The sequence below is a fragment of the Amblyraja radiata genome, chromosome 33 (genome assembly GCF_010909765.2).
Source record: "Amblyraja radiata isolate CabotCenter1 chromosome 33, sAmbRad1.1.pri, whole genome shotgun sequence".
In the NCBI taxonomy this organism is placed as follows: Eukaryota; Metazoa; Chordata; class Chondrichthyes; order Rajiformes; family Rajidae; genus Amblyraja; species Amblyraja radiata.
In genome coordinates this window covers 1419523-1442530 of record NC_045988.1, presented here as the reverse complement: position 1 = coordinate 1442530, position 23008 = coordinate 1419523, and the positions used below count along the sequence as shown (strand labels likewise).

At 43.7% G+C, this 23008-nt stretch overlaps 2 protein-coding genes across 4 annotated transcripts in view; both read left to right on the top strand.

Moving 5' to 3' along the window:
* The window catches only part of ube4a (ubiquitination factor E4A), a 45252-nt gene extending 39814 nt beyond the window's left edge, over window positions 1-5438 (top strand). For 2 of the 3 annotated variants that reach the window (XM_033049700.1, XM_033049699.1), the window contains exons 17-20: window positions 160-340; window positions 1260-1407; window positions 1960-2117; window positions 2221-5438. In XM_033049700.1, coding sequence (XP_032905591.1) covers window positions 160-340; window positions 1260-1407; window positions 1960-2117; window positions 2221-2353 — 620 coding nt within the window. In that variant the 3' untranslated portion in view covers window positions 2354-5438. The remainder of the gene's footprint in view (window positions 1-159; window positions 341-1259; window positions 1408-1959; window positions 2118-2220) is intronic. The other variant, XM_033049698.1, reaches the window with a different exon arrangement.
* Window positions 5439-9984: 4546 nt separating this feature from the next.
* On the top strand, window positions 9985-15893 carry atp5mg (ATP synthase membrane subunit g). The gene is made up of 3 exons (XM_033049701.1): window positions 9985-10107; window positions 13171-13331; window positions 15723-15893. Exons 1-3 carry the CDS (start codon window positions 10044-10046, stop codon window positions 15819-15821), a joined length of 324 nt encoding a protein of 107 aa, XP_032905592.1. The 5' UTR covers window positions 9985-10043; the 3' UTR covers window positions 15822-15893.
* Window positions 15894-23008: the final 7115 nt, after the last annotated feature.

The following is a 23008-nucleotide window of genomic DNA, read 5'->3' as shown; positions in this document are numbered from 1 at the left end:
GTCTGCGTTTATCAGTCTGAAGAAGGGTCTCGACCCGAAATGTCGCCCATTCCTTCTCTCCCGAGATGCTGCCTGTCCCACTGAGTTACTCCAGCATATTGTGCCTGTCTTCCTTCGATTTAAATTGGTTTAGTGACCTATCGTGCTTTTCTCTGGCAGAAATCAAGGCGTTGTGTGTGCATCCCATCCTTGCTGAGCGGATCATCTCGATGCTGAATTACTTCCTTCAACACTTAGTGGGACCTAAAATGGGTGCCCTCAAGGTCAAGGATTTCAGTGAATTTGACTTTAAGCCTCAACAACTGGTGTCTGACATTTGCACCATCTACTTGAACTTGGGGTAAGTGGCGACAGTTCAACGAAGAATAATTCTCAGAAAATACCTGGAACCTGGTACCAAGAATCATATATTCCAATTTGATGCTTGATTACTAAAAGGCTGACAGATTTATGATAGCAAGGAATCCCATAATATAGACATTGCACACCCTGTTGCAGTATTTTCTTGAGTCTCCTCGGATTGCTAGTCATTAGGATTCAAGATCAAGAAAAATAGAAAATAATATTACTTTTCCTTTTTCTCACATTTAGATTTCTGCTTATAATCTTAAAGATTGCGGAGTCAGGGGATATGGGGAGAAGGCAGGAATGGGGTACTGATTGTGGATGATCAGCCATGATCACAGTGAATGGCAGTGCTGGCTCAAAGGGCTGAATGGTCTACTCCTGCCCCTATTGTCTATTTGACAATTGCTGGTTTTGATTTTCTGTGCACTATTTTAATGGACCTTTGCATCATTTTAACACACACAATCTTTACTCCAGTCATTTAAAATTAGACAGGCAGGGATTTCAGGTGTGTAGAGATTCCTGTGTTATAAAGAGCACTAAAAACACCTACAACTGTGCAGGTGTGTGAACTGTAGAGTGGTTTGTAACTAGCCAGTGGGGGGTATGGGTAGAAGCAAAGCAGAATGCTGTATTCAAACAAATGATCTTCATTAGAACCTTCAACAACAGCTGGTATGCATGGCATTGATGGGATTTTCGATTACCACCTTTATTTTGAGTATGATGGGATGTCCTGCTTTTAAATTCATTAGTTTGCATTTCTTAATCCACATCTGAATTTAGTTTACATTATTTCTCAAGCATGCAGTTACAATATGTTTTTAACTTTCCCTTGATATTTGAGGTGTAAATGTATTTGGTTGCCTTGATGTTTAATTGGTGACTCTCCACTTCTCTTCCTCCATCAGAGTGAAAGAGGTTTTCTGTGCCACCGTGCCAAAGGATGGGCGCTCCTATTCTCCTATGTTACTTGCACAGACAGTGAGGGTATTGAAAAAGATCAATAAGCCTGGCAACATGATCATTGCATTCAGTGAACTGGCTGACAAAATTAAGGTAGGTATATTGTGTTATCAACTTGGCATGTATTTACATAGCTTCATTAACAGTGAATCATAAAGATTTTTTTTAAATCTTGAAGGCGATAATATGTCGAGTAGATGCAGAGCCTTGGGGATCCTCGTAGTGATTCGAATAACATTATAATATCGATAGAACATGCCATGCTGCAATAACGTCAGGTCTTAGACATTGGCTCTCATGCATTCGTAGTTAACTACTGATACAGGAAACATATCATGGTATTCTGTAGGATAGCTCCAAGTAACACTATCTTCTACATGGTTTCAGTGTACTCATTAATGGATGTGTTGGTATGTGGGGATCGCTGGTTGGCGCAGACTCAGCTCTGTTTCCGCGCTGTAACTCTAAACTAAACTAAAACTTTCCACAGGTGCTGCCTGACTTGCTAAGTGTTTACAGCATTTTCTGTTATTTCACTCTTGGCTCCATTGTCTTCAATCAGCCACTCCAATATTGAAAAGGAAATGGAGGGCTGTTTGCTGTGGTACTAACTTGACCAACAATGACGTTTGTTCTGCCCATCAGTCTCTTGCAGACCTGCAGCAACAAGAAGATGAGGCATTTGTCGATGCACCAGATGAATTCCTCGACCCTATAATGAGCACGCTGATGATAGATCCAGTTATACTGCCCTCCTCCCGGGTCACAGTGGACAGGTCAACCATAGCCAGGCACCTCCTCAGGTAAGCAATTTTCATCTGCACGGCCCACAGTTGATGACTGAATTTTAAAGAATGGATTTGATTTCCAATAACTTGATATTCCGTTTTTTATTTTTTGCTTTAGTGACCAAACTGACCCTTTCAACCGTAGCCCGCTCACAATGGATCAGATCAAAGCAAACTTGGAAATAAGAGAGAAAATTCAGCAATGGCTGACGGAAAGAAAACAACAGAAGGATCAAAATGGGCAGACATAGAATGATAAAGCAAAAAAAAACAAATGACGTGTGCAGTTGTGGGACATTTACTGCTGTCTATGACTGCCTGTGTACAAGGACTATCCAGTGTACAAGGACTATCCAGGGACTTAATGGCATATCTTAATCCATCTTCACAACTCTTGTTCAGTACGAATCAATTTAACGGAATGTTCTTGTAGCTGTGCAAGAGTTTGGCCCAGCACAGTTTCACTTTTGCTCTTAAGCAACCGACTGCCAGCATTAGCAAATAGTGTTCGATGTTTTCCTGTTGAGTTGGCTAACTGGAAATCAATACTTGGAGAAGGCCTGAAACATAAGTCAAATGAGTGAGGAGTTCATGGCTAACGAAATGGCTGTTTGAGTTGGTGTATTTGGTGACCTTGAAATTATGCTGTGCAGTATTTATCTTCAAGCATTAATTATGCTTCTATGAAATTCTTTTTCCAGCTGTTTCAATGGGCCTGTTGACTTATTCTATGGGTTGGAGTCCACTGAAATAGCAGAAAAAGGAGTTTGATGGTTACTGCAGCATAACATCATTCCCAGGCCTGTGTTTTTATTTCTCTTAATTTATCAGAATCACATCTTTTAAGACATTGACTGGATGCTTACTTATCCAGCTAGAAAAGCTTTATAGGGGTGTAAAATGGGAAGCGACTAATATAATGCACCAGCATTGGTGAACTTGGTCTTTATAATATGCATGCCTCAAGACTAATACCATTGTACATTTTCTGTAAAATTAACCTACAGTTGAAGGTGGATAACTTCCGACATGACGCTTAAATTGTTTGAAAAAACTCGACTGGTACTGCATCTTGCATGCCAGGATTTCCATTAAGGAACATCTAAAAATCCTTTTTATGATGTCCATTTGTGTGGTTGAATCCCTCCAAACGTTGGCGTGTTCCAATGCAGCTGTTAGTACTGCACGTTGGAACCCAACCCCATAACGCCTGTAAAACAATGTGTTTAGTGTACAGAAACAAATCAATTATAATTGCAAGTCAACAGATACTTAATATAATTTGCAGAGGCTCAATAATTTTGTTTAAACTAACTGCTCCCTGACACATGAGCCGAATGAAAACTAAATTTCTGGAATTCAGCCTGTCCCTTCCCATTGGACTTCCTGTTGGAAAGTGAGGTATGGTACAAAAACCCTCCAGCTCCTGAATTGGCTTTGGCCGCTTAATAACGCTGTTTCCATTCAGTGAAGCTTTCTCACCCTAAGACCACAACATAAAGGTGCAAGGCTTCTTGTGCCTGTTAGGGAATTTAAACAGTTTTCTAACCAAAAATACAGTTCATGTGCAAGATTTTTTTTTCTTTGCAGATTTCTGTGCTATCTCTTTGCTCTTCCAGCTCATTGTCCTGAAAGATTGTGCTATCATTGACTGCTTATTTCCAAGTCGTCAGTTGACTCTGCCCCATTTCATCAATGAGGAAGGGAGTTAGTTCTGCAAGTTTATACTGCAATAAGTGAACATCACCTAGATTATACTGGGTTAATGCAAAGAATGTCATCAGAGGTATGGATGCCCAACTTTGTGGAAACGTTACCGGTCAATGTCAGGTTTATTGGTTGTTGACATTTTTCCCCAAATAAACAGCAACATGATTCTAAATCTTGAGCCGTGGATCTAACGGAATGGCTAAGGTTATTTAATGTATTTAGTGTTCTTTATATTGTAAAGTGCTGTAGATTCGTCATGAGAGTAACACAAAATAATGTTTTTTTTTTCAAATGTTTTTGTGTATTTAGTGGTACTTGGGTGGTGGTGTGCAGTTATGAGCCAGAGCTGAGGAATGTTGATTCTACAGGCTGCAAAACACTCTGGCCTTACCTTGATTACTTGATTTTTTAATTTATGCACACAAATTTTAAACCCACTGCCCCAATTATTGCCTTAAAACGCCACTTACGGGCTGCCACAGTCCACATGTTCTGATAAGGTAGGGCACACTGACCTCCCTATTTTTTTGGGGGGTCTTTGAAGGAAAATTTGAGAAGATTTTCCATTGGGCTTTTTATCCTTTCTCTTTGTCTGATATTGTTTGACTGTTTTCCATTTTTCTATGGCGATTTGTGGAGATGGAGATTGGCAAAACCACAAAATGCAAATACTTGATTCATTATTTTCATCTGTAGAGGAATTCCTGATTGCTGCAAGATTAAAAGTAGCCTTTATTGTCGAAGAGAAGTTGATCTTGGTTTACCCTCATTTGGTTAAAAGCGAATGCTATAAATTTGCATTACTTCAGTTAACCGAGCATAAATCTCCTTTGCTTCCGTTATGTCTGACTTTGTGCTGTACACAACTGGAAGCATCCTGCTGGGTCCATGGTGTCTGATAAAAGGTCGTTGACCTGAAATGTTAACTTTGTCTCTCTCTCCACAGGTACTTTCTGACTTGCTGAGTTCTTTCAGCATTTCCCATTTTGTTCCTGGTTTCCAGTGTCCGCAGTATTTTTGCTTTTGGGATATTTCTAATTGCCTGTGAACATTGAATAGGGAAGAGTGTGACATCTGTTCGTTTGAATTTGTGAGATTTAAACAATCATAGAAATGTTTTCACAGGAAGTTTATTCATAGTATACAAGTTCCTTTCCTCTAAGATGTGAATTGTACATGGATGAGCTATTTTTCAACAGCTTTTTCACATCTGCATCCTTGTTATCAATAGCTCATTCACTGTTCTGCAGTTGACAGGATGCTGAATGAAAGACTGGGTTTAAGACTCTCTGTGTGACTGCATTAGTTTAGAGATGTAGTTGCTTGCTATGTTTTGCAATTTTGATACCCTAATTTCTTGTAGCCAGCAGATACTGAGATTGGGATACAGGCGGACTGTGGGCTGAAGAATCATCATTGTTAATCATCTTCACGCTGAGTGAAGACCATTATATTAATTATTCATAAGAGAAAGAGGTTATTGTTGGTCATTTCAATAAAACCCACCATTTTTTTTTGGAAAAATTAGGGCATATGCACAGAAATGCTTTAAATTTACATGTAAGCCATGAAAGAATTCATAAATTGAAGCCATTGTACATTAAAAAACTTGATTCAATATCAGAATGCCAAAGTAGATCAATATTGTTTTCAAACTTCTTTGTCCATTATTTATGCTTCCCATCACTACCTCCTCAAGCATGACTCATCTTGTGGAAGGACAGTATGGTTGGTGTTGTGTTCTTGGATTCTCTGGGAGGAAGGAATGGTTCCCCCAACAAGACCAAGTGTGGAGCAGCACTGTGCTTTCTGCAGGGGTGCTGCTCCCCATCCCTGTTGAATAGGGAACCCATCACACCAGTATGCTGCTGCACCCTATAGTGCCTGCACCTGACCATTAGATGAGCAAAGAAAGAATGTTCCATTTCAAATGTACCAGGTAGGAGAGTGACCCGACTGCAAGCTGAGCTCCTCACGTCTCAACATCGAAAAGGCAGGCCTGGGCGGGCCCACTGGACAGAAAGGGGGCTGCAGTTACTGCCATCTTTCAGTAATTGTGTATATGAAGGAATGGTAAAAGTGTACAATTATAGATAGTTTTCTTTTGTCAAATCCAAGCATCTATTGTCCTAAAGGCCATGAACAAGCCAAGTGGAGCTCACTTGCATTATTCAGGGACATTTAAAAAATCCTGCTTTACCTCTAGTGATGGAACCCAACGCACTGCACTTTTGTCATGCCGGTCTCTTGCATATACTCACAGCCAAGGCAAGTGCGGTAAGGATGACCAAAAGCAACATTCGCTGTAGTTTTTTTTCTCCCTGGAAGATGGGTGGTTCTCTTCGACTTGATGTACAATATCCAATAGGTACTTTAGTCAGGGTGGTGAATCTGGAATTCATTGCTGCAGATGGCTGTGGTGGCCAAGTCAATCGATATTTTTAAGGCAGAGAATTATAGATTCTTGATTAGTACGGGTGTTATGGGGAGAAGGCAGATGAATGAGGTTGTGAGGGAAAGATAGATCAGCCATGATTGAATGGCGGAGTAGACTTGATGGGCCGAAAGATCTAATTCTGCTCCTAGAATTGATGAAGTTTATCACTTTATTTGTCATGTACCAATGCACAGTGGATTCATTTTTGTATACAGTTCAGTACATGTATCACTGTGAACAAGAGTGGCAATTCGCCACAGTATTAGCTTAAATGTAGTATCTTGTTTTAGTTGTGGAATCAAACACTAATTCAGAACCAGAACTGTCCACGCTGATGTATTAACGTTGAAGAAACGCACTGCTATTCGGGCTCTTCGCGCTGGGATTAATCTCATAGAAAATAGGTGCAGGAGTAGGCCATTCGGCCCTTTGAACCAGCACCGCCATTCAATATGATTATGTCTGATCATCTAAAATCAGTACCTGCTTTTTCCCCCATATCCCTTGATTCCGTTAGTCCTGAGGAAAATAACTCTAGAAAACATCCACTGCCTTCTGTGGCAGATTCACAACTCTGGGCGGATGGAAATGATCCATGGGCCCTATATGAACTAATTCTGCCCGCTGTTCGGGCCAACGTTTACCTGCCACTCGCTGTGTAAAATGTCCATTGTTGTTATTTTGTGGAGACGACAACACTCCCATCCACTGATAGATGCTCTCTTGCGCGTCCTCTTGCGATGAAAGGATATTTCTTCGGTGATTTTCTCAACTCCTGGCAGCCTGTTGGTTGGTGCATCGCCCTGCGAACCCTGTCAGGTAGATGAGTGCCCACAGTGAGGCAACATTGTCATCGCGTTTGAGGTGGATCTCCGTGAACTACAGCGACCGCGCCACAGCATCGCCACCCGCGTGGAGCCACGGATACAGTGCAGGAGTAACTCCGCGGGTCACCTAACCATGTTCCAGAGATACTGTTATTCCAGCACTTTGTGACGACAGTTCCTTGTTTCCCAGCCATTGTACCTGTAAGGAGTGTTTCAGGCGGTACTGTACATGGTAGATCGTACGGAGATGTCAGCCACACGCCGCTAGTCTCGAGTCTTCTTATCGAGTCCACACACAAGATTAGAAGTTGTTTAGCAAGAGCTGAACACACTTCTCGGCATCTGCACAATGGTGTCTGTCTTGTGCGTCTTGTGCGTGGTGGTGGAAAGCTTGGTTGAAACAGGGCCGCGACGTGAACGCTCTTTCCTTGACCCCTAGTCTCGAGTACCCCCACACGTTAAAGTGACCGCTGATGTCGACTCCCACGGAAACATGACCCATGCCTTCCTTGTCCCCACACTTGCTGCCACCAGCAATGTTTTATTTTGCTCTAGGTTCCTGTATCTGCAGGCTCATGTCCCCAAAGCAAAATCTTCCCGGAATCGGGGTCGTGGGATAATTGAGGTTCAGAACCAGGCTCAGCGAGTCCACGTTGACCACCAAGCACCCATCTACAGCGATCGTACATTTGGCTCATTTCTCTCCCCCGCGCCATTGACCCATCAACTCTCCCACCACTCGCTGAGAAGTGGATCGGAAGCGGGGTAAACTATGAGCCAAGCTCTTACGGGCAAAGATACTAGAGCAGAGCTCTATGATCTTTGCTTACGGGCACATTGGGCACCGGGATGTATGGCAGTGAGCAGCGGGGGAGGGCGATGGGAGCCTCTGTCGGAGTGGCGCTGGAGGATGACGAGTGTTTACTGAGATGCAGGGACACCCAGGGGCGGAGAGCACCATAGCATATCTGAAAAAAGGTTTTGTTGAACTGAATTTGGTAAGGACTTGAAGCATATTTATTTTTAAAAATCGGCTGCACAAATATGATCAGAAGTCGGAACAGCCGCGCACGAGACCCAATAGAAAGCCCCCTAATTTACACTTTATATTGGCCGTTGTCGTCCTGTAAAAGAATAGCAGTGTTGGGGATTTAAGTGGAATTTAGTGAACGTGGGCACCTTCATCAAATGTGTGGAAACTTTCCCTACCCGGTGCAGGACTGCATTCATTTTTCATTCATAATTCATTTTTACTTTTGAAAGTAAAACTGTTTCTACTTTGATGTGCCGTTTAAAATATAATTAATATAATTAAAATTGGTTATTGCTACATGGTTTAGTTACCATTTACTTGCCCCGAGTGTGCAATGATTTAATACTGTGTGAAAGTTGTGTCTAGGAACAATTACTCGCATACAATTAAGAAGGTAGACAAAAATGCTGGAGAAACTCAGCGGGTGAGGCATTACCTGGAATGAGGTACAGTCAGACATTGAGGTAGTGTCCAGTCTGAAGAAGGGTCTCGGCCCGAAACGTTGCCCATTTCTTCGCTCCATATTAGATGCTGCCTCGTCCGCTGAGTTTCTCCAGCACTTTTGTCTACCTTCCAGGAACAATTGCCTGGATAAAATCATCAATAGTTAATGTTATAACCACTACCTGGGGACAATTAGGGCATCTTGGCTATAAAGCAGCACCTGTGGTTGCATCTCTAACCATTACCTTTAGTCAGAGGCTAGTTAATCTGTGGAATTCATTGCTACAGAGGGCTGTGGAGGCCGAGACAGGGGGTATTTTTAAGGCAGAGATATCTTAGAGTGTCAAGGGGATATGGGGAGAGAAGGCAGGAAAAGTGGATTTAGATTCAAGAGAGTTTATTGTCATGTGTCCCTGATAGGACAATGAAATTCTTGCTTTGCTTCAGCACACAGAACATAGTAGACATGACTACAGAACAGAGGTGAACGGAGGCAGAGATGAGCCAAGATTGAATGGCGGAAACATACATAGAAAATAGGTACAGGAGTAGAGGCCATTCGGCCCTTCGAGCCTGCACCGCCATTCAATATGATCATGGCTGATCATAGAATAGAATAGTTTCTTTATTGTCATTGTAACATGAACCATGTACAACGAAATTTAAAAATGTCAGCCAGTCAGTGCACCATTCAAACATTTCTAAAAGCTAACGATACATACAAGGTAAAATATTTAAAAAAGATAAACAACTAAAATAAATATCATGAAAATAGCACGCATAAACACCCAGCCCTACATCCTTCTGTCAGTTTCACAGTGTACCACAGTCCCTTAGTATAATAATAAAATTTATTTAATGGGCGCCTTTCAGACATCTCAAGGACACTTTACATAGTAATCGGAATAACATATAATCGGAATATAACAAGTAATAAAGACATCACAGAGACACAAATTAAAAACAGAATTCAACCCAAAAACAGAAAATCAAAAACACAGTGTGAAGCAAAGATCATAGCTCCTCTATGATCTTTGGTGTGAAGTATGTATCGCCCCTGCGTTCCTTGGCGGCTACATTTATAGCAGTGGGGTAAAAACTGTGTTTAAGTCTGTTTGTCCTTGTCCTTGTAGATCTGTACCCTCTGCCTGACGACAACAGTTCAAACAGGGAGTGTCCGGGGTGGGGAATGTCCTTTATAATACTCTGGGATTATTTGATGCAGCGGGAACTGTGTAAGTCCTCCAAGGTAAGGATCCAACTCAGTATCCTGTACCTGCCTTCTCTCCCTTTTAGCCACAATGGAATGGACTAGACGGGCCGAACGGCCTGGTTCAGCTCCCCTCACCTGTCAGTGAACCTGGGGCGAGGTGTGGCCAGCGCCGCGCCTGCAGGACCCCGCGTGCCGGATAGGTGGCGGGTGAGCGCGCAGGCACGGCGACGGGCGGCTACGCGGGGTCCTTGCGGCGGGGCGGGGTGACCTTGTAGAGATGGCGGAAGCGGCGCGGCGGCTGGTGCGGAGTTTGGTGGCGGGGGCGCCCGTACTGGCCAGCGGTAATGTGGGGGGGGGGGGGGCTGTACTGGCCAGCGGTAATGTGGGGGGGGCTGTACTGGCCAGCGGTAATGTGGGGGGGGGGGGCCGGTACTGTGGGGGGGGCCCGTACTGGCCAGCGGTAATGTGGGGGGGGGGGGCTGGGGCCCGGTAATGTGGGGGGGGCTGGGGCCCGTACTGGCCAGCGGTAATGTGGGGGGGGCTGGGGCCCGTACTGGCCAGCGGTAATGTGGGGGGGGCCCGGTACTGGCCAGCGGTAATGTGGGGGGGGCTGGGGGTAATGTGGGGGGGGGGGGGGCTGGGGGCCGGTACTGGCCAGCGGTAATGTGGGGGGGGCTGGGGCCGGTACTGGCCAGCGGTAATGTGGGGGGGGGGGCTGGTAGTGGCCAGCGGTAATGTGGGGGGGGGCCCGTACTGGCCAGCGGTAATGTGGGGGGGGGGGGGGGCTGGGGCTGGTACTGGCCAGCGGTAATGTGGGGGGGGGCCCGGTACTGGCCAGCGGTAATGTGGGGGGGGGGGGCTGGGGGTAATGTGGGGGGGGGCCCGGTACTGGCCAGCGGTAATGTGGGGGGGGGGGGCGGGGGGTAATGTGGGGGGGGGGCCGGTACTGGCCAGCGGTAATGTGGGGGGGGCTGGTAGTGGCCAGCGGTAATGTGGGGGGGGGGGGCCGGTACTGGCCAGCGGTAATGTGGGGGGGGGGGCCGGGTAGTGGCCAGCGGTAATGTGGGGGGGGGGGCTGGGGGTAATGTGGGGGGGGGCCGGTACTGGCCAGCGGTAATGTGGGGGGGGGCGGTAATGTGGGGGCGCCCGTACTGGCCAGCGGTAATGTGGGGGCTGGGGCGGGGGGTTGTAGGCCCGGGCTCGGCCCGGGAGCGGGGATGGGGCAGGAAACGCCGCGGCTCCACCGGGCCCTCGACAGCCCTAGGCCGGAGCCCATGGCAACCAGGCCGGGAGCGCGCACAGGGGGGCAGCGGGCACCCTCTCCCCGGGAGCGCGCCCACCCTCCCCTGCCCTCTGCCACCTCTTCGGGACAGGGTAAACGTGGCTGACTTCGATTATCTCTGTCACTTTGGCCCCTGTTTGTCATTGTCACACAGCACCGAAACAGGCCGTTCAGCCAACCTGTCCATGCCGACCAAGATGCCCCATCTAAGCTCGTTGGATTTGCCCTCGTTCGGTTCGGCCCGTCCCTCTGAACCTTTCCTTTCCATTGTCCAAATAACGATTGGCGTGGATCCTTGCTGATTTCCGGGACTTAGATTTTCAAGTGATGTCAGAATTTATGTTCCTTCCCAAAGACTAGCCTGCAAAATGGATCAGAGTCATTGAGCTTTTTTAATCGTGTGAAAAATTAGTATACTGGCAAGGTAGTAATGTGAATGTTGAAGTTCGTTAGTTGAAATAGAACAAGGGTCTATGTTTTGCATTACAGTGCAGCTGCTGGAGTAAAGTCTTTATTATCTGTGGGGTTTGTACATACTGCATGTTGGGAGGGTTGTAAAATTAAACCTCTAACTCCTAGCCAGGGGCTTGTGACAGAGAGTTAGATTAAGCTCTTGGGGCTAAGGGAATCAAGGGATATGGGGGGAAAAGCCTAATATTGGAGGATCAGCCATGAACATATTGAATGGCAGCGCTGGCTCGAAGGGCCAAATGGCCTACTCCATCTATTTACTATGTTTCTATGCCCTTGAAAGCCATGATTAGATTAGATTTTTTTAGATTAGATTCGGTTTATTGTCATTCAGACCTTTTGGTCTGAACGAAATTTTGTTTCCCTGCAGTCATACATATAATTTAAAAAATGGCAAAAACACACAATCAACACAAATTTAACATCCACCACAGTGAGTTCACCAAACACCTCCTCACTGTGGTGGAAGGCAAAATCTTAAAGTCTCTGTCTCTTCCCTCTTTGTTCTCCCTTTGCGCCGAGGCGATGGTTCAAACTCCGCGGGTGGTTGCTGCCTCCGCCACAACTCCAGGGCCGAGTCGGGTCTCCGCCGCTGCTGCTGCTGCCTCCGCCACAACTCCAGGGCCGAGTCGGGTCTCCGCCGCTGCTGCTGCTGCCGCCGCCACAGCTTCGGTGCCGAGCCGGGTCTCCGCTGCTGCTGCTGCCGCCGCTACAGCTTCGGTGCCGAGCCGGGTCTCTGCTGCTGCTGCTGCCGCCGCCACAGCTCCAGGGCCGAGCCGGGTCTCCGCTGCTGCTGCTGCCGCCGCTACAGCTTCGGTGCCGAGCCGGGTCTCCGCTGCTGCTGCTGCCGCCGCTACAGCTTCGGGGCCGAGCCGGGTCTCCGCTGCTGCTGCTGCTGCCGCCACAGCTCCAGGGCCGAGCCGGGTCTCCGCTGCTGCTGCTGCCGCTGCTACAGCTTCGGTGCCGAGCCGGGTCACTGCTGCTGCTGCTGCTGCCGCTACAGCTTCGGGGCCGAGCCGGGTCTCCGCTGCTGCTGCTGCCGCCGCCACAGCTCCAGGGCCGAGCCGGGTCTCCGCTGCTGCTGCTGCCGCCGCTACAGCTTCGGGGCCGAGCCGGGTCTCCGCTGCTGCTGCTGTTGCTGCTACAGCTCCGATGCCGCCAGCTCCGCCATTAGGCCTCGGCGCAGACGAGTTTGCTACTCCATAGGGATGAATGGGGATAAGCATAGACACAAGGTAGACACAAAATGCTGGAGTAATTCAGCGGGACAGGCAGCATCTCTGGAGAGAAGGAATGGGTGTGAAGAAGGGTCTCGACCCGAAACATCACCCATTTCTTCTCTCCAGAGATGCTGCCCATCCTGCTGAGTTACTCCAGCATTTTGTGTCTTTTTTTGTGCACTGGAAGGGTAGTCTGCCATCAGGATCCTTGGGAAATGTCTAAAAGAGGAATGATTGAATTCCCCACTTTGGTTGGTTTGTAGTTTTTCATTGGAAAATTCTTCTTAATGTTTTATTTTGGTTATCCTAAACCTTTTCCTTTTAGGTAATTGCTGTGCTGTATTTTTCCATGTTTGAGTGTATCTATTTGTTACCGTGTTTCATTGGTGGTGTCATATTCTTACCAAACTGGTTGCATGTTTGCTTTGCAGCTACCGTGCAGTACTCAAGGCCTCGTCTAGCAACCTTTTGGAAATATGCTCGAGTAGAGCTGTCTCCTCCAACTCCTGGTGAAATCCCAGTGGCTGTTGCAAGCTTCAAGGGCCTTGTTGCATCATTCAAGGCTGGGAGTTACAAACAAATTACTGTCAAGGTAACTAAGGGTTGAGAAGTACTTTTTAATCGTAGCAGGTTCAATGTGTGCATAAAAGTGCTTGCAGTAATTCCTTACTCATCAAATTGGCTTCCACAGTGAATCTAATCTTCAACCGTTCAGTATTGTGCAGCCACTTGACTGAATGGTTTCCAATGCTTTCATTCAAATATTTATGTTGTTAATTAAAAAATAATAATTTGCAGCCCTTGCATCACAGCTCGTTCTTACAATTAAGTTATATTTATTCCATTGCCCAGTTGCTCTAAATCTATTTACTTATCTCTCTGGCTGTGGAATTATTTTAAACCATCGAAATATTTTAAATACTATCAATACTCTCACAAAGAAAAGGGCTTTGTTGTCCCTAATCACTCCATGTGCAATTGCTTTATTGTTAGTATCATTGGACATTCTCTCCTATTTTAAGGGGTTGTCATCATTAATAAAGAGTGATGCTGGATGTAGCCACATTATTTTATTTAGTGCCCAGCCAGCATTTTGTAAAGATTTTATATAGCTTGTTCTTTTACCTGGGTCTATTAGCAAACCCAAGGATCCTCTGTGCATTTTTAGACATTTTCTCTACTCGGACTTAATGGTATATGGGACAAACCTTGGACACCATTAAAATTGTATAATTTCATAATGTTTCTCGGCTGACAGTGCCAAGAAGTTGTTATTGTGTAATACAGAGCTATTTTAACACGGTGGAATCTCAAAGCTATCAGACAAGTCTGATGGGCAATATGGGGAGAAGGCAGGAGAATTGGGTGTGGGCGAAGGGATAGATCAGCCATGGCAGAGTAGAATTGATGGGCTGAATGGTCTAGCTCTGCACCTATCACATAATCTTAACGCTTTCTTATGTAAAATGATTTATTTTACTTTAAACCAATGTTGCAAGTAACCTGATGAAAAATTGTACCACCTGTGTTGGATGGAGCCCTGAGGTTCTAATCTTGATATGCGTTTGCTGGTGAACTAGTCAAGCTCCACTGCAGAGCAGATAATAAGAATAGGTGGTGTCCTTGTGTGAAGAGATCTGCCAGTGTTTTTGTTCATTGCTATCAAATAATTCCTACTGAGATATGTATGGATGGAAAGGTAGTATGATCTCTTTCATGGCCCTGTCTCTTCTTATTCCTCAAGTTGTTAGGTTCTCTATTCTGGAAAAGGCTGAATTAGCCCACTGATCCCCCTAGAATTGTTTTCCTATAAAGTGGAGAAAAGATAATGAAATCTTTGTGAACTTTAACACTAGCACCCTGGCTTCTCAGTTGTTGCACAGGGGGTGTATTACAAATTATTTCCAAACTTACTCGTTCAAGTTGTATTTCATGAGTTCTCATTTTGAATTTTTGTTAAATAACATACCCATGTGTAAAGTATGAACATCCGTTTTTATTTTCAATGTAAGTAATTTCTTGGCAGAATTGGTATTTATTCTTCACAAGGTGCAATCCCATAGCTACAATGGTATGATGCAAGTATATTATTCACAATTTCCTGACTCCCATAGCTAATCAGTTATAATAGTTTTCCTTAATTTGAGATTAATGAGAACATTGTCAAGACATTCCGTTTCTGTGGGAAGATATTATTTTTCAGACTTTGTAGTCTGTCATTGTTGTCCTTTTCATTCATATGTAAATGGTCGATGCCATCTGCTCTTGCCAGCTGACATTGCAGGTTGTCAAATAGGGACTGGTTAAATAATGATCTAAATAAACTGTAAATGTGATGTTTGTATCTCATCTTGTGTGGAACATTGATAAAATTCAAGTATCGGACGATCCAACTTTAGGATTTTGAAATGTCATGGCTGCACAATTTTGTGTGAGTGCTGGGTGAATGATGCAAAATGGGCCTGCCCCCCCCTCCTCCACCCCCCCCTCCCTCCACCCCCCCCTCCCTCCACCCCCCCCCCTCCCCGCTAATGATTGGATCTTTACAATTGTTTATCGGAAGATTTTTACACACAGCTGTTTCGCGTGATTTCTAGGATTTAAGCGGTGCAAAGAAAGACCAGCTGAAGGGGTTAATTTACATATGAATGGAGATGTCAACAATAGATAACAGTTTGAGAATCGCATTTTGAATCTCCAGGGTAGTTTCATGTTGGAAATTATCAGTGATGAAAATCCTTATTTTAATGGGGTGAAGTTTTTACTGCATATAAATCTATTAGATTAACAAATCAACATTCAGGAAACTTGATGTCCTTGAGCACCAAACATTTGCCTTCCATGTTAAATTCAAGGCTTACAGTATTATGTTACACTCTAAACTAGTTCTTTCTAAGGATATAAGAAATTATTTCTCCTTTCCACAATCTTAAGGCATTTGAATTTATAACGATTGCATCCTGTTTTTCTATTTATTTTGCAGGATTCCATGAGGAATGCATTAGTTGCCACCGAAGTCCTGATGTGGTTTTACATTGGTGAGGTCATTGGCCGAGGAAGCTTGATCGGATACAATGTTTGAACTCCCTTGTATTCCATTGTATATGGATCACCGTAACAATATTCAAAATAAATCTATTATTACCACTTGAAACATTGGTACTGCCTTCTGTTTCATGCACTACACTTTTGATGAATCATTTTATGCTTGTCAGGATGAGTGTGCTGGGATAATTTTGTACCATGGCACTCACGGGCAGACTTACACTGCCAATATATTTCACGGAAGGCACAAGCTCTTCATTCCAGCCATGTCAAAATTCAAGTAGAACTGTAGCTAATGCAACAGTATGTTGATTGCTGAAAACTTTGCTTTGAATTAGGGTCACATCTGTTCTAGTTTCACTGGGCTGCATTGGCATTGTCTGCAGATTTTTAAGAAGCATTGTTGATTTTTGTCTGTTGTAATTTTGAAGGTAGACAAAAGTGCTGGAGAAACTCAGCGGGTGCAGCAGCATCTATGGAGCGAAGGAAATAGGTAACGTTTCGGGCCGAAACCCTGGAGTCTCAAAAGTAGATGTCTGAAACATTTAAACATTTATTTAAATAACTAATGTCCAGTGGTCAAAGTATAATATGTTGGTAAATTCTAATTGTTGATACGTCAGTCATTTCCCTTGATTGTATTATTTGGTCCATCAATGGAAATAGATTCCGAATTGTTAATCTTTGGAAGTTTTAGGAAAGGAAGGGTGTTTGTGCTCTTGATTTATTGGTATGCCCTCCTTGCTGGGCTGTCATTAGCTGGAATTGCTGTGAGTTGAGGTAAGTAAAATATTTGGGTTTAGTAAACAAAAAAAGCTGATAATTCTATTTTTGGCCCGGTTTAAAGTTGGGGGATGGAGGGAGTAAATGAGTGCGCAAAAAAAAACAGGTGTCTTCCTCGTGTTAATTGGTGAATGCTGATTTTTTTTGAAGGCGAGCCTTACTTTCTCAGCTGTACATCATTATGGAAAACTGTCCGTTTTCAGGAAGATGTTCATGATGGGAAATAGATTGAAACAATTGACTACTAATTAACTAATATGAAAATGTAATATTATTATCTTTGCCAAAACTTGAATATATTCACTATGCTTTTCAATTTGCATTTTAACATCCTGTACCAGAATTATTAGCAGGTTTTTGGATTGGTTGTGGTTGGTGGACGGGGGCAATGTGAAATAATATGTGTGGGAGGTGAAGAATTTTTCCTTCTGCTGAGCTATGTACAAAACATGACTGAGCATGTGAATTTCTACCAGGTATGAAAACCTACCTGAATTGCCTAACTCCCCACCATCTGAACCCTTAACAAGCCAGGATTAATTGCCATGTGTCGATTTGAGTAGTGATTAGGTGACATCCTGGGATGTCAAAAATCTGCAGGGGAAAACAGAAGTTCTGCATTTTTAGGTCCTGTGCAAGTTGGGAGGTCATGTAAGTTGAAATAGAATTCTCAAACAAATCATAGCAAATTGTAAAGATGTTTCTGGGTGAGTATCATCTTTCTCTCTTTGCAATATTATAGGCACAGTTGAAACCAGGTTCATAAAAATTGTCACCCAAGTAGAGATGGTGAAAATGCTGTGGCACTCCGATTACTTTAAATATAGCTTGAACATTTTTGTTCGATGAAAAAGGAAACAATTCACAATTTACTCAAATATTTCCTCCTCACCCTGACTTCTTCCATAGCTCATTACGTTTGTTAGCATTGGACTTGCATTGTTTTTATCATCCCAATTTGTTTGTAGATAGTGAGTGCTTGCTATTGAATGGCTCATGAGGCTGCCAGCCTTTTCAGTATCACCTAAATGATTTTTGCTTTTGTACAATTTTTAAATAGAAGGGAAAGGACAATTACTAAGGCTGATTTTCTTTTTTTCATTTTTGCAGCCTAGTCAGTATTAGACTGTACTTTCCTGCAGGATTTGGTTCAGGACACCGGCCTTCCTCGTTATCTGTATAGTAAAAAGTATAACACTTGTCATGTTCCCTTGGCCACTCTGTGAGACCAACTAACTACATAAATGAAACTCAAAACTGGACATTGGCTTAATATAATTGCTGATTAACCCATTGAACATTGGTGGGGATCAATGTTACATTGCTGAAGCTAATATGTGATTTGATGCTCTCTTGCAGTCCAAACATCAAATAAAGTCAAATCGAGTTTGTCATATCCGCGTATGGTATCTTGCATGCAGAAGCATCCTAGACAAACACAAACAATTAATTTCCATAAATTTATAATGACATAAAATTACAAGAAATTCTGCAAGATAATAACAATAGGACTGCAAAAAACCAAAACATCAGTGCAAAACAATTAAAATAAAAAAAGTCCATGGGATTGAAGAGGTCATCTGTTGTCAAGGTCAGATGTGTGGGCTGATTCAAAAATCTGATAGTGGTAGGAAAAAGAATGATCTCATAGCAGGTTGTGTGTAACGTAAGCATTCTGCACATTGTGATAGTTGATGTTAGCAATGAGAAGAGGATGATGGAGATACTTGATGATAGATGCCATTACCTTAATGTGTAGGAAAGAACTGCAGATGCTGGTTTAAATCGAAGGTAGACACAAAATGCTGGAGTAACTCAGCGGGACAGACAGCATCTCTGAAGAGAAGAAATGGGCGACGTTTCGGATCGAGACCCTTCTTCAGACTGAAGAAGTCTGATTCCCATTCCTTCTCTCCAGAAATGCTGCATGTCCCGTTGAGTTACTCCAGCATTTTCTGCCATTACTTTAAGGCAGTACCGCATGGAGATGCTTTTGATTGGGGGGGGGGGGGGGGGGAGAGCTGTGCCCATGGTGGATCAGGCCAAGTCCCTGTAGCATCTTGTGTCCCTGTGCGTTTCAATTGGCGTACCAGGCCATGATACAAACAGTCAGGATACTTTCTACAATGCACCTGTCGAAATTTGTCAGAGTATTCGGTGATATGCCGAATCTTTTCAAACTTCTAAAAAAAAGTAGAAAGACTGGCATGCTGTTTTTGTCATTTTGTCTATGTGCTGGGCCCAGAACAGGTCATCCAAGATGTTCATGCTCAGGAATTTAAAGCTGCCGATCCAACAATGGAAACTGGCATGTGGTCTCCCGACTTCCCCTTTCTGAAATCAATGACTAGTCCCTTGGTCCTGTTGAGCTAGAGGTTGTTGTGGCTGCTAACCGTGTGTTGATCATGTATACTTACATTTACTATCTTGAATTATTTACAGCGTGTGTTTATTTTAAGTTCAGGCCCACTTGTTTTATGGAATGATCAATTTAACCTGCTGGTGTTGTATTCCAGCTTTTATACATGGCCACTTAAGAACATTTTACTGGATATCTGAAATTGGAGCATGTTGTAACTGGCCTTCAGGCAATGATATTATTATGAGAATTAAACCATTCAAATTCATGTAAGTACTAACAAATAATTTTCAAGGAAAATTTACAAGACAGAACAAGGGCATCTTGTCTGAAGAAGGGTTTCGGCCCGAAACGTCGCCTATTTCCTTCGCTCCATAGATGCTGCTGCACCCGCTGAGTTTCCCAAGCAATTTTGTGTACCAAGGGCATCTTGTCTTCTGGTTTATAAAGAACTATCTAACCTAATCAGTCTGAAGAAGGGTCTTGGCCCGAAACATCACCCATTCCTTCCCTCCAGAGATGCTGCCTGTCCCGCGGAGTTACTCCAGCATTTTGTGTCTACCTTCGATTTAAACCAGCATCTGCAGTTCTTTCTTGCATATCTAACCTAATCCCAGTTCTTGATCCAATTCCCTTGGTTCTTCTAAAGCATCCAGACATTTTAAAATGATGTGCAAGTTTCTGCCTCTACCCGCCTTAACATCAGTGAGCTTCTGACCCCTGCTAGCTTCTTGGTTTTCAATAAACTCTTCCCTCTACCAATTAATTTGAATCTTTGATATCTCAGTTAAAGGAAATGTGCCCCTGTTTATTTTTTTGAAGAAACTCCCAAGAAAACACCCATAGCATATCCTATATTTTTTCATGTTTATGGGTTTGCAGTCCTCAGATCCCTGCAACCTCTCTCTGATGGAATCAAACCTTTCACGGAATGTGGGGTTTAGAACTATACATATACTTAAGTTATGGTGTAACGCATTGAACACAATTCTGCATCTAGGTTTTAGTTTCACCGAATAAAGGAAAATGTTCTATATGCTTCTTGAATTGTAGTTATCAATAGATCCTGATATCTTTTCAGCATCTGTAACCATACACTCTGCATCTCATTATCGTCATTCATTACCTTGTTTTGTTGCTACTCTCTAAGTGTATTACTTACTTTTCTTTGGATTGTATTCTGTTTGACACTTCTGTGTTCATCTAACCAGATGATGTAACTTCTGCTGAAGCTGACTGCTTTCCTCTTCCCTGCCAACCATATGGCCAAGTTTTATATCATCTGCAAACGTATATGTAATGCGTCTCCCCTACATTTGTAGTACCCACAAACTCTTTAAATTATTTTGTTTTGGTAATTAGCAAGGTAGCAATTTAGGTCCTGGCCTGTGCCATCAGTTGTACTCCCTCGGGAGTCAATACTGTTCTAATTGGTCTTGGCTTTCTTCCCGTTGTCTTTTGTGAGAGAAGGGATCATATGATAAATTCCTCTAATAGTGAAGGAAGGTGTGTGTACTTGATACTTTGGTATTTTCCCCATCTGCCACGTTGTGTAGGCTATATATTTTCAAAATATTCTAGCTCTTGAAGAAATAGCTGAGGTCTGAAGATTACTGATGCTCATGGACAACTGCAATATACAGTTGATCCCAAACATACTGCTAAAGCAACAAAGGAGTTTTTCCAAAGCTAAAAAATGAGCGGCCAAGTGATCTGAACCCAATTGAGCATGCCTTTTATATGCTGAAGAGAAAACTGAAGGGGACTAGCCCCCAAAACAAGCATAAGCTAAAGATGGCTGCAATACAGGCCTGGCAGAGCATCACCAGAGAAGATACCCAGCAACTGGTGATGTCCATGAATCGCAGACTTCAAGCAGTCATTGCATGCAAAGGATATGCAACAATAAACTAAACATGACTACTTTCATTTACATGACATTGCTGTGTCCTAAACATGGTGCCCTGAAATGGGGGTGGGGGGGGGGGGGGTCTAGTCAAGTCAAGAGAGTTTATTGTCATATATCCCAGATAGGACAATGACATTCTTGCTTTGCTTCAGCACAACAGAATATAGCAGGCATGAATACAGAACATCTCAGTGAGTCCATATACTAAGTATAAACACAGCTGTAATTTCTACATGGAGAAACCGAAATGTATAAAAATGGCCTTTATTACAATCCGACACCGTGCACTTTAACCACGTGATTTTTCTACTACAAATCTCAAATTGTGGAGTACAGAGGCAAATAAATAAATGATGGGTCTTTGTCCCAAACATTATGGAGGGCACTGTTTATTAGCCATTTTATTTTCTGGAACTTTGAATGGTGAGGAGGGAATACAGTGTTTCTGTTTACATATTTCCAATAGAAATATTGCCAGAACTTCGCTTTCTTTATTTGTATCCTTCAACTTGCTTCTGAAAGCAGATAATATACCTGGAATGTGTATATACTGTAGTCGAGACCTGATAATACCAAAGGATATTATTGGAGTAAACAAACTGTAGCAATGTATCCAATTGACAAAATAACTGATACTTCCCCCTGCTTATACAGCCATTTCTAGCCTTTAGGGCATGAACTATCTGTAGGAAAACGAGCTGCTTGGAAAGAATTAAAACCAACAGGTCTAGGTTGATCTGAGCCAGGTGGGTGCTACATAACGATTCTTGTCCCACCCGTGTTTAAAACTAAGAGGTTGTGCCTCCCACTTATGAGCTCCATGCCCAGTTCAGAACGGGGGATTGGGATAGCAGAACTGAATTGCATTGAAGGGTTTAAGTCCTTACTGAAATCTCTAGACACGTTATGCAAAAATAGTATTTTCTTAACGTCATCTCGGCAGGTGGCTATAACGATGTGCTTCCCACCCAACAAGAATTGCATGGTGCCGTTTGAATTGACAATAATGCAGCTTTTTTTTAGATTTCCGGGTGAACAGAAGGCAGTCACTTTGCTGTCAATGGAAAATTAAAACGCGTTCTCCCAGGCCGCGAAGGGGACACTGCGTCCAGACTCCTCTTATCAATAGCTGATGGTGTGCGTGTGTGGGGCGGGGGGCTTCCATCTGTTCCTGTGTTTAACTTTGAAAGCGTCTGCCTCTCAATTTGCATCTTAGCCCAGCCCTTTTTCCCCTCTCTGCGTTGATGCTTTTCCAAGTTGCGCCACAGCATACAGGCAGCTGGAGTGCGAGTACCAGAAGTGTTACATTTGGACACTGGTGATATTCTAACTCAAATAACTTCCATAAGGCCCGTTTTTATTTATTCCGTCTGTGTTCACGCCAGAAAATAGTCATAACTGCAATTTGTATCCAGAACACAAGAAAACGTAATGTTAACATTACATTTTTGGAATGGCTGCGTTCTATGTAATGTTTCTAAAAACCCCACTCCGTTTAAAACCCTATGCAGTTATTTTATATTTGTTATACATTTAATATTTTAGAGTAATTCATAATTCCAGAATTCCCCGTGGACCCCAGACCGTGTATAACGCTGAATTATTATTAGTTGACGCCGTATCATCTCTAGGTTATTCTCTAGAGATAACGATGTCGTAATGTGGCCAAGTGCCCGACTCGTGTATATTAAAATCGTGCCTATTTACCACCGCTAAGTGCTGAACTATGCTGATACAGGGTTAATGGTGTCAGCCCTGGATGCTGATTATTGTATACTTTTGCGAGGGCCAGCTTCGACGGATCGATTCTTTATTCAGCATCCTGTGGTTTTCCTTGGGGGCACAGTAGGCTGAATTTTAACGTCGCCTCTTGTATCAACACGTGTATCCATGGCTCTCCAATTCAGGGTTTGGGGTTGGCTAATAAACCCCTCCCACTGTGGCCCGGGATCCTGGATAATGTAATTTCAACAGTCCCGTTGCTTGTGTGCCGCGCTATTCAGATTGCGGGGTGAGCAGGTCTCTCTGGTGCATTCCGAACGGCTCCTCCCACCGGCCCCGGAAGCTGAATGTGGTAGTTGCCTTCCGGCGACGGCAGCTGCGCGGCGGTTGCTGTTGAATTCAGATTGCGGGGCGGCGTTCCTCCCCCTCCCCCCCCCCCCCAACACACACA